This window comes from Neomonachus schauinslandi, chromosome 5 (genome assembly GCF_002201575.2).
Source record: "Neomonachus schauinslandi chromosome 5, ASM220157v2, whole genome shotgun sequence".
NCBI lineage: Eukaryota > Metazoa > Chordata > Mammalia > Carnivora > Phocidae > Neomonachus > Neomonachus schauinslandi.
The window spans coordinates 4,563,796-4,585,798 of NC_058407.1; the positions used below are offsets into that span (position 1 = coordinate 4,563,796).

At 36.0% G+C, this 22,003-nt stretch overlaps 1 protein-coding gene across 2 annotated transcripts in view; it reads left to right on the plus strand.

Moving 5' to 3' along the window:
• SMC1B (structural maintenance of chromosomes 1B) overlaps window positions 1-22,003 on the plus strand; it is a 67,584-nt gene that overhangs the window by 17,055 nt on the left and 28,526 nt on the right. For both annotated transcript variants that reach the window (XM_021687808.2, XM_021687809.2), the window contains exons 7-12: window positions 663-803; window positions 4,220-4,302; window positions 4,876-5,083; window positions 7,523-7,708; window positions 9,072-9,251; window positions 19,423-19,569. In XM_021687808.2, coding sequence (XP_021543483.1) covers window positions 663-803; window positions 4,220-4,302; window positions 4,876-5,083; window positions 7,523-7,708; window positions 9,072-9,251; window positions 19,423-19,569 — 945 coding nt within the window. The remainder of the gene's footprint in view (window positions 1-662; window positions 804-4,219; window positions 4,303-4,875; window positions 5,084-7,522; window positions 7,709-9,071; window positions 9,252-19,422; window positions 19,570-22,003) is intronic.

A 22,003-nucleotide genomic window follows, 5' to 3' on the forward strand; every position in this document is an offset into this window, starting at 1 on the left:
AAAACTTAAAAATCAGATATATGTGGCTTTGAAGAAACATGACCGCTTAATTGGCAGGAGGGAAGTTGATTATTTGAGGTGGTTTAAATGTGGTGGTGACTTAATATCCAATTTGGTATGTAAGGTTTAATTATACTAAATTAGTAGTAGGTACCCAAGAATTTGTAATTCAGAGTTTTTGAAAGTCTCTCAACTGAATTTTTTATCATTTATTTTTCATTAATTTTATGATAATCTTACATCACAATATATATACTAAAATAACTGTGACTATATAAACAAAAGATGTAATTTTATCTGAACTCCTCTTGCTTTTGGACTATTAGTGAGTTTTAATCTCCTTTCTCTTCTAAGAATTTCTTACAGAGACGTTATAAAGTTGGTTTTGAATACCTTATTTTAGCTCCTATATGTCTCACAATATTATAGAGTAGGTATTTGCTTTAGGGTAGAGATGAAGAATATTTATCTTTCTAAGCAGTTTTAAAGAAGAAGAGGTTCATTTTGGGTTCATATTATCTTACCTGCAGAAGATGGCAAACTGTCATCTAATTTATATAAAACTTTTGATAAGATTAATTATCTGCTAGTAAATAGTATCTTAAAAACTTCCTCTCATGCTTCTTATGTGAGTTAGTAATATTTAAATGCTCCTTCTACAGCTGGAACATTACAAAGAACTTAAGGAACAAGTGAGAAAGAAAGTGGCTATAATGACCCAACAGCTGAAAAAGTTGCAGTGGGAACAGAAGGCTGACAAAGAAAGACTGGCGTTTGAAAAGAGGAGGCATGGAGAAGTTCAGGTACCTTGGTTTGTGCAGTCATGACTGGAAACTATTTCAATGAAATTTTATTCTCTTTTCATATCAGTTTTCAGTATATAAATTGATTTACACTAGACATAAGCAGTTAATTTTAAAAAATTCTGGATTCCCTGTTTTGCTGCTTAGTACCATTCAGGTGCTCTTTTATCATGGTCTAAGGTAGAAGTAGACAGTGCTTTCTTTCATGTAATTGGTAAGCATTTTCTACACATCTGTGCAGTGACGGGCAAGGGCAGACCATACAGCTTTTGTTCTTAGATGTATTTTAGTCCAGTAAGGTGAGGAGGAGGATAGATAAAGGGAAAAAACGAACAAGTATCATAATAGAGGTGAATGCAGAGTCCTATGGAAACATTAAGGACACAGCCCAAGAAGAGTTTGATGCTCTACACGGGAAGTGACCAGCAAGACAGCATGATCCTGTTCCCCACCCTGAGTAAGGCAGACCTGGTTTCCTGCCAGTCTTGTTCTGTCACTGACCTGTGTAATCTTGAGAAATAACTAAAGTATTTAACTTCTCTGAGCTTTGATTTCTTCATGTGTATGATGAGGACAGATGTGTCTACCTCATAGAGATGGGCAGGTTGAACAAGACGAAAGGGAGTGTGATGATATGTGAAGTAGTTGGTCTTTCCCTCTATGCCTCCTGACCTCCTTTTCCAAAGACTGAGAATTGGCCTATAAAATTATTACTGAGGCATTCAACAGTAATAACAACTTGTGATACTTTATGGAGTCAGTGGGCCATCCTGAAAACAGGACCATTTCTGATAAGAATTGTAAAGGGAAATGGTTCTGAATTATATATACATTTGATTTATATGTGGATATTTGGAATTTAGAGGAAAAATGTTTATTGATTACTTTGCTAGGCACTTTGCATTCATTAGCTCCTATATGTCTCACAATACTGTAGAGTAGGTATTTGCTCTAGGGTAGAGATGAAGAAGCTGAGGACTGGGATGTCAAAATGAAATATGTCTCTGGAAACAGGTCTGACATTTTCCAGAGATAACAGCAATAATACTATAATATAGTGTTTATTTGTACAGATCGTGTATATACCATGTTTATAGCCCTGCTATGAACCCAATTTATTTAATCCTCAAATAATTTTATGAAGTAGATATTAGTATTATTATGTTCTCATCCTGGTTTTTCCTCTTTTCTACATTCTCTGCCTTGGTGATCTATATTCTCATAGCTTTAAATATCATCTGCTGATGACTCCCAGATTTGTATTTCTTGCTCACAACCTCATACATCCAGCTGCTTTGTCAGCATCTGGATGTTGAATAGATACCTCAAACTTAAATCCCAAGCTGACCTTCTGATCTTCACATTCAAATGCTTCCCACACATGATCTTTCTCATTTTATGTGATGACAATTCAATCTGACTGGTTGCTCAGACCAGAAAACTTGGAGTCCATTTTTGCCTCTTTTAGGAAATTCTGCTGGCTCCACCCTCAAAGTATACCAAAAATCATATCACTTCTCTCCACTGCTGCAGTTCCAAGTCACCAAATTTTTGTTTGTTTGTTTAGACCACTGTGGTAGCCTGCTAGGTTTCCCTGTTTCCATTCTTATCTCCTCCACAACAAGTCTCAGCACTGTACCAAAGAAATGGTTTTAATATCTAAGTCAGATCATGAAACTTGCTCTTTTTTAAGTCCTCCAGTGCCTCACCATCATACATAAAGTTTAAGTCAAGGTTCTTGAGTGCCCTGCGTAGACCTACCTGATTTGTTCACCTCTCCCACCCCAATTAACCTTTCAGATCTCCTCTTATTCCCTGTGATCTAGCTGTCCTGGCCTCTGGAACATATCAGACATATTTCTGCCTTTGGGCCTTTGCACAGGTTATTCCTCTGCTTGGAACATGCTTTCCCTACATTTCTTCATTTTTAACTCCCTCATTTCCTGCAAGTCTCTGTTCAAATGTTGCCTTCTCAATGAGGCCGACCCTGACTGCCCTGTTTAAAATTATAGTCCCCGCTGCACTTCAGCTCCCCTTGCCCTGGCTCTGTTTCTCCAATAGCATTTATCCTAGCACACAATTTAATTTACATATTATATTTGTCTGCCTCCCCCCTTTAGAATGTAAACTCCACAAAGCAGGGATCTTTGTCTGTTTTGTTCACTGATACATCCCAAGTGTCTGGAATAGTTCCTTATCTAGAGCAGAGAATCAATAAATATTTGTCGACCTAATGAATTTCACAGATGAAGGAAATCAAGGCACAAGATAGTTAACTTGACTGAATTAGTAAGTGGAGGAGCTGGGATTTGGTTCCAAACACTCTGTCTCCAGAGTAGGTCTCAACCCCTACACTGCACTGCATCTCATTTTAGTTTTGTGAGTTGGTGGATGAAAATGCGAACAAGTAGGAAAGGTGAACTATTTGATAATCACGAGTGGAAGAGAGGACATTTTGTGAAGGGACAAAAACAGATGTAGTACCAGAGCAGTAACTACTTTAAAACACTTGTATAGTTAGTGTCACATTATAAAATTATACACGGATTTCAGCAAATACTCATTGTACATTTTTGCCTTTGTCCATGCTAGTTTTGGAAAAACCTACTCATCTTTACCTGTTAAATTCTGTAGCGACCACACCACACCACACCACAAAGCCTTCTCTGGCCCGCTTTTTCTCCCCACCAAAAACCTGAATATAATTTCTTCCTCATCTAATCACCCATTGTGTTTATTCTATATCTATACCTATATATATAATCTATATCTAAGGGCTCTTATCAGATTGAAGAAAAAGCAGTTAATTGGTACCATTCTACTAGACTGGAAGCTTCTTAAAGGCAGGATTTATAACTGTCCATTGTGAACCTTGTATTTAGATGTCAGTAAGTGGTGGTTGAGTTGCAGTTGTCTTTTGAGTACAAAAACGTTAGTAGAAGAAGAATAACATGTCAGGTTGGAGAGAGATGGAGAAATCTGTACCCATACTCAGTTTCCCACAGGACTGGTGACTCCCTTCTGGGACAGGAGGAGCTTAACTTTCCACAGCACCTGAGGTCACTAGGTGCTGGGCAGTGTTTGGTTTTTCCCAGACAACTGGCATCTCAAATCCAGCATGCCTGGTACCAAGACAGTCTGATTATCCCCTATTATGTATTGAGCAGAATACCCAGGCCTTGACACACTTCTCTGTATGATGATGACCCTGGCCTTTTACATTTTCTTCAGCAGAGCCCATTTATTTATTTTATTTTTTGAGAGAAAACACTCTTATGAGTGTTTTCATAAGGTTATATTTGATATGCTTCAAATTTAGAACACCTTACAATTCTATAGTAATTTCTAGGAATAGTGAAAAATAATTTTGTTTGGAGTTGCTGATACTGGTTTTATGGCTTTTTTTCCTATTTTAGGAAAATCTAAAACAAATAAAAGAACAGATAGAAGATCATAAAAAACGAATAGAGAAGTTGGAGGAGTATACAAAAACATGCATGTGGGTACAGTTCTTATGGCTTTCTCATGTCTCAAGGGTCTGGTATGTTTGTGGGATATTCATGAAATGAAAGCTTCCACTGACTGTATCCTAATGTTCTCACTCCTCCATTTTTTTTTCATTTCATTGTAGATAATTAAAAATTATACTTAACCACATAGTAAATACAATATTTAAGTTTTGAAAATATAAACTTTCAAGTGGTGAAATTTTGGTATTGATATTTTATAGTAAAAGTTAAGACACGAAAGCTGATATGACCTAAGTATCCTACCACCAGAACTTTTATTTTTCATTGGCGTTTACTTATCACTAAGCCCACAATGACTGCTCTGGTTATAGCGATCTATCCTTACTTTCTCAGTATTCAGAAAAATGTATCTTCTGGACCAACCAAGAATGATCAAAATCTCTTTGACCATGTCTGGTGCTAGGCTTATTTTATTGTATTTTTCATCATTTAAATTTGATAAGCACTATTCTGTTCCCCTGAGATGCTAGACCACAATGGAATGTATCTTGTAATTAAATTTTGTTGTTTTTTTTGCTATGCAATTTGTTATTATTATGTAGGGATTGCTTGAAAGAGAAAAAACAGCAAGAGGAAACCCTAGTGGGTGAAATTGAAAACACAAAATCACGAATGTCTGAAGTTAATGAAGAATTGAATCTTATTAAAAGTGAATTGCAGAATGCCGGAATTGATAGCCATGAGGGGAACCGTCAGCAAAAGAGAGCAGAGGTTCTGGAGCACCTTAAAAGACTTTACCCAGATTCTGTGGTAATTAGAAATGAATAGTTAATTGAAACAAAAAGGCTAAGCTTTCTTATTTGGGATTAAAAATGTTACCATTTTTAGGAAGCAGAATTATTTCAGAAATCTTTTAGTTTTGTGTTTGATTATTATATTCAAAACATAATAGTAAATAATTGCAACATAATTTAAATAATTTCCAGTAATGTCTATAGATAAGTAATTATTGGAGAGAAACATTGATGTGAACGTATCACCCAGAAAGTCCAAGTTACAACCAGTATCCCCAAAGGATAGGGGTGCCATAAAATAGTCTGCCCCCCCCCCCGCCCCAGGCAAATAGCCTCAAACTGCATGTTCTTCATGGTTTCAATTTTTTAAAAATATTTTTTCAGTAGACATCATTGGCATACTTTTGAAACAATGATTTTTTATTCTGTAAAGCTGATTGTGTATCCACTTTTGCTAATGTATTTTATCAGCTCAAATACAGCAATATCTAACCTATTGCTTGGGGTGTCAACTTCACAGAATTATTTCCTCTGGCATTAGGGTTGTGGCATCTGACTCTCATGTCATTAACTCCAGTTGCCGTCCTTAGTTTATGAGGGCCTGCTTTAACTTTTGATACTGTTAGCCACTTGAACTGTTTTGAAACTGATCTTGACTTCTAGATCGTGATGAAGGAATAAGCCTGGGTCACAGAATCCTTCCCCCCAGTACCAAAGAAAATGGCAAAACTAGTTTTAAAAATGAGTTTAACAACCAAAGAAGGAAATGGCTATTACATCTAATGCCAGAACTTTAGAAAATGGTGATAGATTAAAAAAAAAAAAGATTAAATAATAACATTTCTTGTTCTTAATTCTGCAGAAGGAAAACTAACAAATTGATTACTTTCTGAGAATTCTCACCTAGATTAAGTATTCCTTAATCTAGCAGGAAGCAAACACATATGTATTTGCTTCCTTTGGTTAAAAAACTGGTGAATCAAGGAACATGTACCTCTGATGTTCTTAAGTGGAAGTGAAGGCCAATTCAAAGCCCTTTCCCCAAAATGGGATTTTCCCTCCTCTCCCATGGTAGAGGAAACTTGGTAAGGAAAAACTCAGAAGAAAGAGTGAAACAGGTATTCAAACAAAAGATACACACAGCCTCAATTCAGCTCTCACTTGCTCCTGTCCTCCAAGCCCTGAAATGCTAGGAAATAGATCAGAAAATACTTATTCCATCACCTGTTGCTCAGAGGAAATTACCGTCTCAGTTCTAGGTGAGGCAATCAAAACAGTTATCCACCACAGCAACTTCAAGGTCTGAACAGAGCTGCCCACCTTAAACATAAGCAAGGTGAAAAGAATCAATATGTTAGCTATAGGTCCATATGACAATAAAGAGAAAGAGTAATTTAAAAAGCACTTAGAAGTCTAAGAGCCTAGTCTGGGAGAAGGTTACAGAACAAAATCCCCCATAAGTAATTTGTGCTATGGACAATTTAATAAGAGCTTGAATTCATAAAACCAGATTCACATATGAGCTAAAACAAAATAAAAAGTAAAATGTAGAGCTATGAAAACAAATCAAGAACAAACAATATTACTGAACTAATAAATTGCAAGTAGCAAGGAGAATGGGTTACACAGATGAAAATCAAATTACTGACCTAGAAGAAAGATTTGAATTAATCACAGGTGAATAGAGAAGGAAAAAACAAAGAGCAGGATAGTAAATATTAAAGACAACGATGGTCTATCATAAAGAAATTCGTATTCCTGAAGTAGAACCTATCAAATGAAGAAAGAGTAGAAAGATGTAAAATTGAATCTTCAGGTATTCTGGGGAGCATTGATACAGGATGGTTGACCTTCTGACATTTTCTAGTAAAGGTATTGATGTTCAGTCTAATTTTTGACCAGTCTTCAGACCTCAGATAACATTTCTTCATAGGAAGGTTCCCCTGACTTTTCAAGTCAGCCTCGTCCCTGTTACAAACTCTCAGAGCATTTTGTGCTTTATCATTGTATTATTGCTCTATTTTGTACGTGCTTGAAATTATTATTTATATCTTTCTTCCCTACTAGACTGAAAGCTTGGTGAGGTCAGAGTGTCTATTATGTTCAATAATGTTCACACACTGTCTAGCTGAGTATCTGCATGTAGTAGGTGCCTCATTAATTCTTATTTAATAACTAAGAGAGTGGATGAATACTATTATCATAGCCTTGTAAAATATTTTAATACTTTGGTAAGGCTAATCCCTCCACACTACTCTTTTCTTACATGAAGTGCTACACCGAAATGGATACTTCATGATGAAACCTATGTCCATTTGAATAAGACTCTGTTCAAATAGGTTTATAATTTTATAAAATTAGTTTTTGGTCTATTGTGCCTTGTTACATAAGAAACAATGAATTATATGTTCCTCAGTAATGTGTTTGTTTTTCTCTTTTTTGGAAACCTGTTAAGTTTGGAAGACTACTTGACCTCTGTCATCCTATTCATAAGAAATACCAGCTGGCTGTTACTAAAGTTTTTGGCCGGTACATGGTTGCCATTGTCGTAGCCTCTGAAAAGGTAGCAAAAGATTGTATTCGATTTCTGAAGGAAGAAAGAGCTGAACCAGAGACATTCCTTGCTCTAGATTACCTTGATGTAAGAAATTTGTAACGCTTATTAAATAAGCACTTAGTGATAAAATCTTGTCTTTTAAAGTATGTCTTTATTGCCTAAAACTATAGTAGCGATTGAAAAAAATCATAGCTTGGATGCCAGTTAGTCATTCAAATGGGTGTTAATGTATTGGTAGGCAAAGAATAGTAATTATTTTTTTCTTAAAAGATTTTTATTTATTTGAGGGAGAGAGAGCAAGAGAACATGAGCAAGGGGGACAGGGGCAGAGGAGAGGGAGAAGCAGGCTCCCCACTGAGCAGGGAGCCCAATGTGGGACTCGATCCCAGGACCCCGGGATCATGACCTGAGCCGAAGGTAGACGCTTAACCAACTGAGCCACCCAGGCGCCCCAAGAATAGTAATTCTTGATTTAATATCATTTCTTCCTAATTTAGTTTTGCCGTAATTCTACTTGATTTTGAGGACGTTACTCTAGCAGTATACCACCCTGCCTACTAGCCAGCAATTTATTTTGTTCTATAGCAAACTGGAGGAACAGTTAAGACATATGGTGTGTCCATGAAATGCCAACCCTGGGTCTCAACTGTTAAATACACAATCACAGATTTACATACATTGCAGTAAACACATATCAGCCCGTGGTGGAACAGACTAAATTTTGGGCCTTAAGGTATGTATTGAGAGGCCTTAAAGTATCCAGAATAAATTACTGCAGCAGGAACTTTGCCTTTATCATAGCTGGTGTCCTTTACTGGTTTTTTTATTGCCTACTAAAGAAAATGCTCCACTTGGTCCAGCTTTCAAGACCCTGAGCAGCAGTGGTTAGAGCTTGTGCCCTAGACTGGACTGCCCTGCATTTAACTCTCAGTCCTGCTTGTCATTAGTTCTCACTGGTTTCTTCTCATAAAAATGAGGTCATTCTTGCTGTTCTTCAGTAATCATTGCAGACACATTTTTTTTTTTTCTATTTACAAACTCAGCTTAGAAGTCATGTCAAAGAAGGTCTGAAGGCTTTCCTGGTCATTTAAGCCTAAAATGATTTTCTGAGTTCCATGAAGTGCCACTCTTTTGACACATACGTAAATGGGTATTATCTCCCACTAGACTTTCTAATTTTGAGAGTATTGCTCGTGCATTGCTTTGTCCTAACTGGTCGGTGGCAGAGTTGAATCTGGAAATTATGTCTTGAAGTATATTTTCTTTAAATGTTACATGAGCCACTGTTGGGATATATAGTTCATCAGTTTCTTGTCAAAATGTTATTATATATAAGTACGTACTGTTAAATTTTTTTGCTGTTACGCTTATTTATGCTTTTTGAGGATGTACTATTTGGTTTTTATTTTAGTGTATCTAATATACCAAGTATTTTTTAACCTTTTAGATCAAGCCAATCAATGAAAGATTAAGGGAGATTAAAGGCTGTAAAATGGTGATTGATGTCATAAAGACTCAGTTTCCTCAGCTGAAGAAAGTAATTCAGTTTGTGTGTGGAAATGGCCTTGTCTGTGAGACTGTGGAAGAAGCAAGGCATATTGCATTCGGTGGACCTGAGAGACGGAAAGTAAGAGGCTTACATCATACTTTGGGATAACTTGAAGCAGTATTTATAAGACTAGCATACTATACACACACAAATATCTATATACACTTTCATATGCTCTCTTTTAGAAGGAAAACCAATGTAGAACCTAAGACAGTTATGGCTTTAGTGATTGTTATATCAGTTGAGTTTTCAAAGAATTAATTTCTATAGTATTCCCCATTATCATAAATTATATTTTGGAAATTAGATTTGTTGTAATCATAGTCTAAAGCAGTTAATTTTTTTTTTTTTTAAAGATTTTATTTATTTATTTGAGAGAGCGAGAATGAGAGAGAGTACATGAGAGGGGGGAGGGTCAGAGAGAGAAGCAGGCTCCTCGCCGAGCAGGGAGCCCGATGCGGGACTCGATCCGGGACTCCAGGATCATGACCTGAACCGAAGGCAGTCGCCTAACCAACTGAGCCACCCAGGCGCCCCAGTTAATTTTTTTTTACTTGATATGCAATAAATGTTCTTGGTGAATCTGATTTTTCCTGGCATTCACAATATAATGCATGTGTTTCTGAATACCGGGGGAAAGATTTTAGGTATTTATTTTAGTTCTTCCCTAGCTTAATGCAGACACTATCCTTTTACATGTTCAAGGTTTTAACACATTTAAAGTTATAAAAACAGCACAGTTGAAATGAGGTTACTGAATCCTAACCTCAAGGGAATGATTTTGATTTTAAAAATACTGTTTTACTTAGTCGAATAGTTGTATTTAGTTAAGCAATGTTAAATTCCTCAAATTACCTGACTTTTTTTTTTTTTTTAAACTGCATTTGTGAAGTATAACCTAGTATCCAAGATCATAAGGTATGAGGTAAGACTGGTGATGCTACTTAGTAATTAATCACATGACCTAAGGCTAATCTCTACATTTCTAATTTTCTCATCTAAAATTGGGGAAATAGGGGCGTCTGGGTGGCTCAGTTGTTAGGTGTCTGCCTTTGGCCCAGGTCATGATCCCAGCGTCCTGGGATCGATCCCTGAGTCCGGCTCCCTGCTCAGTGGGGAGCCTGCTTCTCCCTCTCCCTCTGCCTGCCACTCTGCCTACTTGTGCTCTCTATCTCTCGGTCAGATAAATAAGTAAAATCTTTAAAAATAATAATAAAATAAAATTGGGGAAATAATAGCACCTATTTTGTAGGGTTAGAGGGTTAAATTCAGTAATAACGTGCACAGTGCCATTTGAGTGCCCAGCAAATAGCTCTCAAAGAGTACTGGTCATTTTCTTTTTTACTTGGTCATTTTTCTTTTTTACTTAGATCCGGAATGTCCACAGTTGCAAATTAATGCAAAACAGACTTTTCTTATTAAAAGTAGGGATTTTCAGTATTAAACTTATTAACATATCTAACATTAATATTTCAGACATTTTAGTACTTCTATTAGTAATCTTTTTTTTTATTATGTTAGTCACCATACAGTACATCATTAGTTTTGATGTAGTGTTCCATGATTCATTGTTTGCGTATAACACCCAGTGCTTCATGCGGAACGTGCCCTCTTTAATACCCATCACCAGGCTAACCCATCCCCCCCACCACCCTCCCCTCTAGAACCCTCAGGTTGTTTCTCAGAGTCCATAGTCTCTCATGGTTTGTCTCCCCCTCCAATTTCCCCCCCTTCATTTTTCCCTTTCTACTATCTTCTTCTTTTTTTTAAATATATAATGTATTATTTGTTTCAGAGGTACAGGTCTCTGATTCAACAGTCTTGCACAATTCACAGCACTCACCATAGCACATACCCTCCCCAATGTCTATCACCCAGCCCCCCATCCCTCCCACCCTCCACCATTCCAGCAACCCTGTTTGTTTTCTGAGATTAAGAATTCCTCATATCAGTGAGATCATATGATACATGTCTTTCTCTGAATGACTTATTAGTAATCTTAATGAGAATTCAGTACTGTTTTAGTAATCACTGTCATTGATTTCTACATATTAAATTTAAGGAGGTATAATAAGTGAGCTACTAAGGTTATTTTGCTACCTAATTAGGCTATAAATGATTTTTGTACCTTTGTAAAATATGTTTTTAAAACTGACTTTTGAAGATTTGTGTGGTCAATTTAAAGAAGTCACATGAAGATAAGACTTTATTCTTTCCTTCATTCAACAAACGGCTTACATCTTGTTCACAGTAACTAATGCCTTTCTCCTCTAGACCGTATCTTGTTTTCTCTTCATTATTTCAAAATTTTAATCTGCTTCATTTGTCTTATTTTTATCTTAAATATATTCTAGGGGCTTTTATAGTCTTCCTATTGTTATTATTCCACTTACAGAATTTTCTGTTTTAGGATGTGTAAAACATTTGGATAGATGTCACATTTTCACAGAAATGATCTGATGTCTTCATTTGTGCTTTTGGTTTTCCATGGACTTATCTTTCTATAGACTTGATACCATGTTTTAGAATTTTTTTAATTCAAATACTGCAGGTGAAATCACAAAATGATCTTTTATATATAAACTACATACAGTATATATGCATATATATACATAATATAAGTTACAGCAGTTCCGTTAGCTATAGTTTGGTCATCAAGATTTTTATGATAACTCAATTTTTAAATATTTTTAAATTTTACATAAAAAATTTTAAAATCTGGAATCTATTTGAATACATGTGATTATTCCATCCCTTCCCCTTAACCAGAGAAACAATTATTTGCTTCCTTTCCATAGACTGGATGATTGTTACTCAAAAAAGTATGTGAAATATCTATTTATGCTTTGCCTTTTTAATATGGTGTAGCAAAAAACAGACCCAGAAAAGGTCATTAACTAGCTAATAATTCATGAAAAGATCATTTTTTTCCAAAAATTACGTTGAACAAGAAAATAAAACGCAGGGTGCAGAAGGTTGGAAAAAATGGTACCATCTGGAACAGAATATGGCTGAATCTAAACTTCATACTTTATATCAGAATACATTTCAGATGGATTTGAAGTATAAATGTAAGAAAGGAAGTTGTAATTATACTGAGAGAAAGCATGGGGGAATTTTTCCTTAATGTCAGAAATAGCAAGACCTTTTCAATATGACAAAAAATCCAAAAACTATAAAATGTGGGTACATTTACATAAACCTAAAAAATTTTTCCATGGCCAAAAGCACCATAAACAAAATCAAAAGACATGGCAAACCAAGGAAAACGTTTACAGCTCACGGTAAGAGCAAATTTTCCTATAAATCAACAAGGAAAAGAACACAAAGTAGAAAAATGGACAAAGGATTTGAATAAACTTATTTTATTAAAGGAAATAAAATTGTTCTTAAATATGAAAACTCATCTTCACTTAAAATATGGGAAATGCCCATTAAAATTACACTGAAATACTATTTTCACCTGTCAGATTGATCGTTAAAAAAGTTTGATAACACTTTATGAGGAAAGAGGCCCTCCCATTTACTGCTGTGGGAGTATAAGTTTGTATCAGCTCCATGTTGTGGTTTTTAGGAACTTCACATAACAGATAAACTCACATGTATATGAAATGATATATATACAAGATTTATTTATTGAACCATTTTGTGTAACAGGAAAAATTGGAAACAATCCAGATAAGACTAGTTCAATAAAATTATAGTGCTTTCATAGAAAGGAATACTATGCAACCTTAAATAAGAATAAAGTTTTTTATAGACAAGTATGAGACAATCTCCAAGATCTATTCAGTTTTTTTAAAAAGTAATATGTAGACTAGTATATAGTATGTGACCATCTGTGTAAAACAATGGGGAAATAGATGTATGCATGTATGTTTATGAAAAACATTTCTGGAAGAATCCATAAGAAATTCACAGCATTGATTACTTCTTGGGAGAGCACATGGGTAGCAAGGGCCAGGGGAGTTTTTCACTCTAAGTCTTGTATCTTTTGGACTTTGAAATATCTATCTTATCCGTTCAGAAATAAAATGTTAAAGTATATTTTTCATACCAATGAAAGGCAACTTTAAAATATATATATAATCCACATAACATAAAAATTATAGACACTACCTTAGCAGTTTATAACACTGAAACTCTATTTCTTGAAATAGTTGGAAGTTGATTCAGTGAAATGGTTGGTAATCTTGCAGAATACGTTTTTAATGCCAAAGAATTTTTTTTCTACCCCATACCATAGTCCCTTGAACTTTTATTTAATGTTATTTAAAAATTCCTCTAACTCCTTATTTTAAATGAAATCCCAGTTGTGTCAGCCAAGTTATTTTTCAGTAATGTAACGCCCAACATAGGCATAGGACTACTGCCCGGGCCAACTAATGTAAGCTATAAGTCAAGGAAATTACAGGCTGGAGATAAAAATTATAGTCCTTCTGGAATAGGAATTTGACTGTAAGTCAAATAAAAATAGGTTATCCAAGACTACATTACCCTTTAGAAGAAATAAATTGTTTTAATAAACCCAGGAACTATTAAAACCCCTAACATCCACAAATTCTGTGAATTGTTGCTCACTACGTTTTTGGAATTGAAGGAGGTATATAACATGGTGGTTGAGAACGTGAGCATAGATGTTTGACCAACTTGGACTTTAGTCCCTGTGTATGGCCTTAGGCAAGTTCCCTAATATCTTTTAGCCCCTATCTATAAAATGGAAATAGTATCTACCTCGGCAGCTTGTGAACATGGAATCAGATAGAGTAAATGCACTACATGGAGCCCAGTGCATGTGATATAAATGGTTGCAATAACAACAGCAACAGTCAACCAAGCAATAAAGTGAAAAGAACCTCAGAAAATCATTGTTTGTACCCCTGCTCAAAGAGGAAAAGTTGACTTTCCTGAGTTTGGCAGCTGGGAAGAGGGTGCTGGCACTGTAATCCCACACACAGTGTGGCAGGTCCTTAGTAGCACAGAGTTCTTGATACACTTCTTTCCAAGCCAGCCCCCATAGAGGTTCTTTGTCAGTATTATGTTTGGTTTTAATCAGAAATAGAAGTTAATAAATGTGCAGTTTAGAAATTTTGGAAAATAGAGCTCAAAAAGGAAAATGAAAACCATCCCTAACTTGTCTCCTCGAATAGAGTTGCCAAAGAAGATATTCAGACATACTTATATTCAAAAACTATTCACTGTTTATCTGAAATTCACATTTAACTGGGCATGCTTATTTCTGTTTGCTAAATCTGACATCCAGACTCTAGAAGGATCTAGTGTGTACTATGGTGTCTATGCTATATATTTAGAAATCAGTTTTATCCCTTAACTTTTGTAAGTTTTGTTTTTACATGTAAATTGGGTTTTTAGTATGAGATCAAATATATGTTTTTTAATTTAATTTTATTATGTTATGTTATTTACCATACATCATTAGTTTTTGATATAGTCATCCATGATGCATTGTTTTTGTATAACACGGAGTGCTCCATGCAGTACGTGCCCTCTTAAATACCCATCACCAGGCTAACCCATCCCCCCACCACCCTCCCCTCTAAAACCCTCAGTTTGTTTCTCGGAGTCCATAGTCTTTCATGGTTTGTCTCCCCCTCTGATTGTCCCCCCCCCCTTCATTTTTCCCTTCCTTCTTCTAACATCCTCCATGCTATTCCTTATGTTCCACAAATAAGTGAAACCATATGATAATTAACTTTCTCTGCTTGACTTATTTCACTTAGCATTATCTCCTCCAATCCCATCCATGTTGATGTAAAAGTTGGGTATTCATCCTTTCTGATGGCTGAGTAATATTCCATTGTGTATATGGACCACATCTTCTTTATCCATTCATCTGTTGAAGGGCAACTCGGCTCTTTCCACAGTTTGGCTATCGCGGACATTGCTGCTATGAACATCAGGGTGCATATGGCCCTTCTTTTCACTACATCTGTGTCTTTGGGGTAAATACCCAGTAGTGCAATTCCTGGGTCATAGGGTAGCTCTATTTTTAATTTTTTGAGGAACCTCCACACTGTTTTCCAAAGTGGCTATACAAACTTGCATTCCTACCAACAGTGTAAGAGGATTCCACATTCCCACCAACAGTGTAAGAGGGTTCCCCTTTCTCCACAACCTCTCCAACATTTGTTGTTTCTTGCCTTGTCAACTTTTGCCATTCTAACTGGTGTAAGGTGGTATCTCAATGTGTTTTTGATTTGAATGGCTAATGATGATGAATATTTTTTCGTGTGTCTATTAGCCATTTGTATGTCTTCTTTGGAGAAATGTCTGTTCATGTCTTCTGCCCAATTTTTATTTTATTTTTTTAAGATTTTTTATATATTTATCTGAGAGAGTATGAATGGGGGGAGGAGGGGCAGGGCAGAGGGAAAGGGAAAGGGAGAAGCAGACTCCCTGCTGAGCACAGAGCCTGACACAGGGCTCAATCCCAGGATCCTGAGATCATGACCTGAGCTGATGCTTGACTGACTGAGCCACCCAGCTGCCCCTGCCCATTTTTAATTGGATTATTTTATTTTGGGGTGTTGAGTTGTATAAGTTCTTTATATATTTTAGATCCTACTCTTTACTGGATGTTATTTACAAATATCTTCTCCCATCTAGTAGGTTGTCTTTTAGTTTTGTTGATTGCTTCCTTTGCTGTGCAGAAGGTTTTTATCTTGATGAAGTCCCAAAAGTTCATTTTTGCTTTTGTTTCACTAGCCTTTGGAGATGTATCTTGAAAGAAATTGCTGTGGCCGATGTCAAAGAGGTTACTGCCTATGTTCTCCTCTAGGATTTTGATGGATTCCTGTCTCACATTGAGGTCTTTCATCCATTTTGAGTTTATTTTTGTGTATGGTGTTAGAGAATGGTCGAGTTTCATCCTTCTGCATATAGCTGTCCAATTTTCCCAGCACTGTTTATTGAAGAGACTGTCTTTTTTCCATTGCATATTTTTTCCTGGTTTGTCGAAGATTAGTTGACCATAGAGTTGAGGGTCCATATCTGGGCTCTCTATTCTGTTCCATTGGTTTACGTGTCTGTTTTTGTGCCAGTACCATGCTGTGTTGGTGATCACGGCTTTATAATATAGCTTGAAATCCGGCAACATGATGCCCCCAGCTTTGTTTTTCTTTTTCAACATTTCCTTGGCGATTCGGGGTCTTTTCTGATTCCATACAAATTTTAGGATTGTTTGTTCCAGCACTTTGAAAAATGTCATTGGAATTTTGATCGGGATGGCGAGATCAAATATATAGTTACTTAACTTTTCTTCACTTTTTTTGGTGGTATCACTTCTGTATTTTAATTTTAATCTGGGATTTATTTTGATGTATATTGTTAGATGTAGGTATTAACTTTCCCCCTAAATGGATAATTACCTGCCCCAACATCATATATTGAATAATCTTTCTTTTTCTACCTGCTTAATTGAGTTCAGTGATTTCTCATTATAATAATCTGGATTATTATACTTGGTTCTTTTTTCACCTACTATAATTTATCTCTAGTATTTGTAGCTATCTTATTGCATATTTATATTTATTATAATAATCTTTATTATAATTTATAGAATCTAATTTCTTTCAGAAAATAATCAAAATACACCTTGTAAATAAATAAGTGAAATATTAGCCCACAATTACTGTAAAATCAGCATGTCTAAATTTATGTTCTTTCTAAATCCTGATCTCCTGTATTAATTTTTGGTACTACTCTTCTAGCCAAATGAAGTTCTGGTTTTTCCTCAAGGATTTCCTTGTAACCTCTCTGATCCCCAGGCTTTTCTGATTATACCTCCTAAACATTTTTCAAATCTTTTTCCTTTTTTTCATCCTAGCTATTATTGGCTGATTTCTTACCATCACCTCTAACTCACTTGGACCAATCCATTTTCCAAATAGTTGCCAGAGTGGTCTGTTTAAAACTCCTGTCTGACCATTTCTCTCTCCTGGTGCTATCACCCCATTCAGTGCTAATCCGACTCCGTGCCCTCCAAAAACCCCCTCAGTCCTCAATTGTACTCAATCCCCATTCTTCCTGTGGTGGCACACAAAGAGCTCCACCATCTGCCCTGCCTACTGGCCTCACCTCTAAACTATTCCTTAACTCTCACTTTACCTTCTAGGAATTCTAAACTCTATGTTCCCTCTTTCCGTACCCCACCCCTGTGGCACATGCACACACACTATCTGTTCAGGTGTCTGTTTGCCACTGCCAACGTTCTGCCACGTCCTTTTCCTGGCTGCGTCTCTACCTGTCTGTGTCAGAGACTGCAGCTGCCGGCTTAATATCCCTCTCCCTTTTATCCATGCTAACAGAAACCTGATCTTACTGTGTAACATCTGGGAGGGGCCACTGGAAGTAAATGGCAGTCATCAGTAGGCCTGCCAGGAAAGTTTCTTAATAGAACCCTTTTACTTTCTTTCTTGAAGCATAGACATGATAGCTGGTGCTGTAGGATTCTCCTGGACTACAGAATGACTTTGAAAATTGTCATATAAGAGATACTGACACACACATCACTAGTGACTCATAGTCACATAGTAAAGTAAGCTTTATGGAGAACTTAAAAGCAGAGGAGCCTATGTGGATCTTCATCTTTCATTCAAGAGAGGTATGGTTTGGCCAGGCAAAAATAACATGAGCTAAAAGTGTTCCAGGAGAGGGATGCTGCCTCCATACCACTTGACATTTTTATGGAGAAGTTGGAGGAGTCAGTGGAATGTGTAACAGTGGGCTTCCTGGTCAGGGAAACTAACTGCCTTCCTGACCAGAGAGAACTTCCCATTAGGAGCTCACTTTCCATGCCTCTGCAGTTGCCATCCAGTAAAGATCTAGTGTTTTCCAAAGAGCCATTTCAGACCCAATGAGCAAACTCATTGCCAGGCTAACAGCTGGGAAGGAAGGGAGTTAGTTTCCTTAGTCCCCTAAGGCCTTCCAGAAAATAAAAAGGCTATCTCCCTTGAAGAGTAACCCAAATACTAAGGATGACAGAGCAATAATATATCAGGAGTCTGGGTTTTGTTAACTATGGCGCCACCATACAAACCCTGGAATGCATACTTCTGTAATTGTGAGAGAGAAAGAAACTGTTTTCTGCTAAATATAACTAACTTCTAACTAGTTCCTCTGATATAATGAAAATCTTCCCCTCTTCAGGAAGCTCTCTGTGGAGGGTCTGGGTTGGGACCCCCCAGTTTTATGCTTCCGGATTACTCTGAGTATGATTCTAGCTTCTCCTTACTTTCTGTTGTAATGTTATGTTTCTTTCCCTACTAGCATGATTCCCTGGGGGTCAGTACCATATGTCACTCCCTTTGGTCGCTCCGGTGTCAGTATAGAATGTCTCAAACACAGCAGCACACAGGGACAGTTTGTCTGAATGAAGGAATGAATGAGACTCCTGTTTGTTGGCTTTTTTTCCCTAAGCTCACATTGCTGGTTTTAGTCTTCCACAGGTGGTCCCCTCCTGCTTTCGTTAAATAATTAGAAACATTTGTAAGACATTGAGAATCATTTATTCCATAAAGCATAATCACAAAACTATAAACTTGAAGCTATTTTATACCTTTGACTCCATTTAAATTTTTTTCTTGGTCCCGGTTTCATATGCACCTTGGAGAATGCGCTATGTTTGGTATCCTAAAGTTGCTAAGGCTATTTTCATAGTATGCCATTGATGTGATAACAAATTCTTCAAAATATAGGATTACATAATGCAAACTACTTGATATTAAATACAAATATCCTTGGTGTTTGCTTCTCAATATTGAATATGTTTGGAGCTAATATATAATTTATTTTTTTAAGATTCTTTTTTTTAAGACTTTATTCACTCATGAGAGACAGAGAGAGAGGCAGAGGGAGAAGCAGGCTCCCCACAGAGCAGGGAGCCTAAAGCAGAACTCGATCCCAGGACCCTGGGATCACGACCTGAGCTGAAGGCAGACGCTTAACCGACTCAGCCACCCAGGCACCCCAATATACAATTTATTTTGGATCTTTTTAACTGCTGCTAATTTGTTGTCTAGAATTGCTTTGGGCTTTAGCAAAACAGGATGTTTTATTTGTGGTTTGTTTATTGGCTAGTGTCCCTTCATAAACTAGGTATTTTATTAGTAAATTTCAGTAAGTGGTTTTCTCATCTATAAATTCTCAGCTGTAAAAATTGCCATATTATATCCTATTTTTATCTTCCTTATGTACATTTCTCTAGGATAAAATATTTTTAATTTTACAGACAGTGGCTCTTGATGGAACATTATTTTTAAAATCTGGGGTGATCTCTGGAGGGTCAAGTGACTTAAAATACAAAGCTAGATGCTGGGATGAGAAGGAGATAAAGAACTTAAGAGACAGAAGAGCCCAGCTTATCCAGGAATTAAAGGTAAGCCCATGCTGTAAAAGTTGTGGAATACTAAGCTGTAGAATAATTGTGTTTTAAAATTAATTTTTGTGGTCATAAAAGTACCATACCTATAGTTTAAAAAAACTCAAGCAAAATAGAATAAAGTTAAAGACAATATTTCTCTTACCTATCCTCATATCTCAGTGATATTTGCTAAACACAGTTTGATATATAGCTTCTGGAAATTTCCTCTGTATATGCAAGTATATGTATTATTTTTCCTGTTTATTTTATGATGGGCTTTTGCTACAAATATTGTTTGCAACAAGCTTTTACATTTACCATTATAACAAGGACATGTTTTTATCTTAGCATACAGAGAACCACTTATTTTTACTGAATCCTGCCTGGTATTTCATTGTATAGGTTGTGTTTACTTAACCAGTCTCCAATAATGGACATTTTGGGTTTTGCTATTACAAGCGAGGCATCATTAAACATTCTTCAGAGAAGGAGAATAACCAGTACCTAGGAGTATAAATTCTGTAGCCACGCTGCCTGAGTTTCAGTCCTGGTTCTGCCACTTACTAGGCACTTAGTAGGACCTTGGACAAGTTACTTAACCTCTCTGTACCCTAAGTTTCCCACCTGCAAAATGGGTATAATAAAAGTATCGTCCTTTTAAGTTTAAGGATTAAATCACATAATCCAGTTAAAATACTTAAAACAGTGCCTGGCATGTGTGAGTACTATATAAATGTTTGTTGTTATTATTTAAAATAACTTTATTTGTATAAATATATCTCTAAGATGAATTCCTATATGTGGAATTCTGGGTGTAAGCATATGTGTATTTATACTATTAGATGTTGCCAAGTTCCCATCAAAAGAACACTTGTTAATAGTGTATGTCCCTGGATTGCAACACGAAATATTAGCAGATATTTCCATCTTTGCCAATCTGATTAGTAAAAATATATATATATGACCCAGTTGTTTGAGTATGCATTTCTTAAATTATACCTGAGATTGAGCATTTCTGCTTGTTTTATTGGTTCTTTGTAATTTTTTCTTCAAACTCCTTATTTATCTCCTATGCACATTTTTCTATTAGGTTGCTTGTTATTTTATTACCTACTCTAAGAATTATTTGTATAATGAGTAAATTAGTTCTTAGTCATATATGTTGTAAATACATTGTTGGACTTTTGTTGGGTTAATTGAGGTATAATTTATTTACAGTAACCGCCACCCATTTTAAGCGGGTGATTCAGTAAGTTTGGACAAATGTATGTAGTCATGTAATTGCCCCCACAATCACAGAATATTTCCATCATACCCTGGTTTCTTTGTAGTCAGCCTCCTTCCTGGACCCTGAACTGAGAGTGGGGATAACAATAGCACATCTTTCACAGCATTGTTGAAAAGGTTAAGTAGGTTAAAAAATGTAAACTTGATAGAACACTGGTAAGTGCTTAGTAAATGTGAGATATTATTTAGAATATCCATGAAACGCTTTAAAAAACTAATTACATGCTTGTCCATAATGCAAACCTCAGTAGCTTTTTAAAAGGTCATCTTGATTATAATTTAATGAAGTTAGAAGTAGTGACTAAAAAATTTTTGTTTGCATAGAAATTAAGAAATGCACTTTTAGGTAGTTTGGGGATCAAAGAAGTAATCAAAAGGCAAATTACAAAATGTCTCGAAAGTGGTAAATGGGAAGTCTTTGAGACACATATAAGCTACATCAAGAGGAAATACCTCCATTTTTAAAGAAGAAAGATGAGATATAGGGACATTTATTACTTTAAGAAACTAGAACAACAACCACAAAATAAACAAGAACTCGTAATGGAATTTTTTTTTTAAGATTTTATTTATTTGACAGAGAGCACACAAGCAGGGGGAACAGCAGGCAGAGGGAGAAGCAGGCTCCCCGCCGAGCAGGTGAAGCCTGATGTGGGACTTAATCCCAGGACCCAGTCGCTTAACCAACTGAGCCACCCAGGCGCCCTAATGGAATTTTTAAAGCTGAATTTAGAGAACAAAACAAAAGAGAAAAGGGACCAGTGAATCTAAAAGCTGTTCTTTTGAAAGACTAATAATAATAAATTCTTTGCAACTCTAATAAAGGGAGGAAAAATTAGAAGCAAAAATAGACTGGGAACGAAAAGATTAAAATAATTTGAAGAGAATCTTATGAGCAAATAACTATATAATAAAAAAATTGAAAACCTGAAAGAAATGGAAGATCTTCAAAAATATATAATTAAAAATAAATATATAAAAATAAATATATAAATAAAGATTGACCAAAAAGAAGTGGGATATTTGAAAAGTTAGGCAATGGCAGGCAGTGGTGTAGTCTGCTGGCCCAGTCCCTATCCACAACGTCTTCCTTTCTTTCTGGGCTCTGTTAAAGAATCATAAAAAAACAAAACAACTAGATTTCCCAAGTTTCATTGTAGCT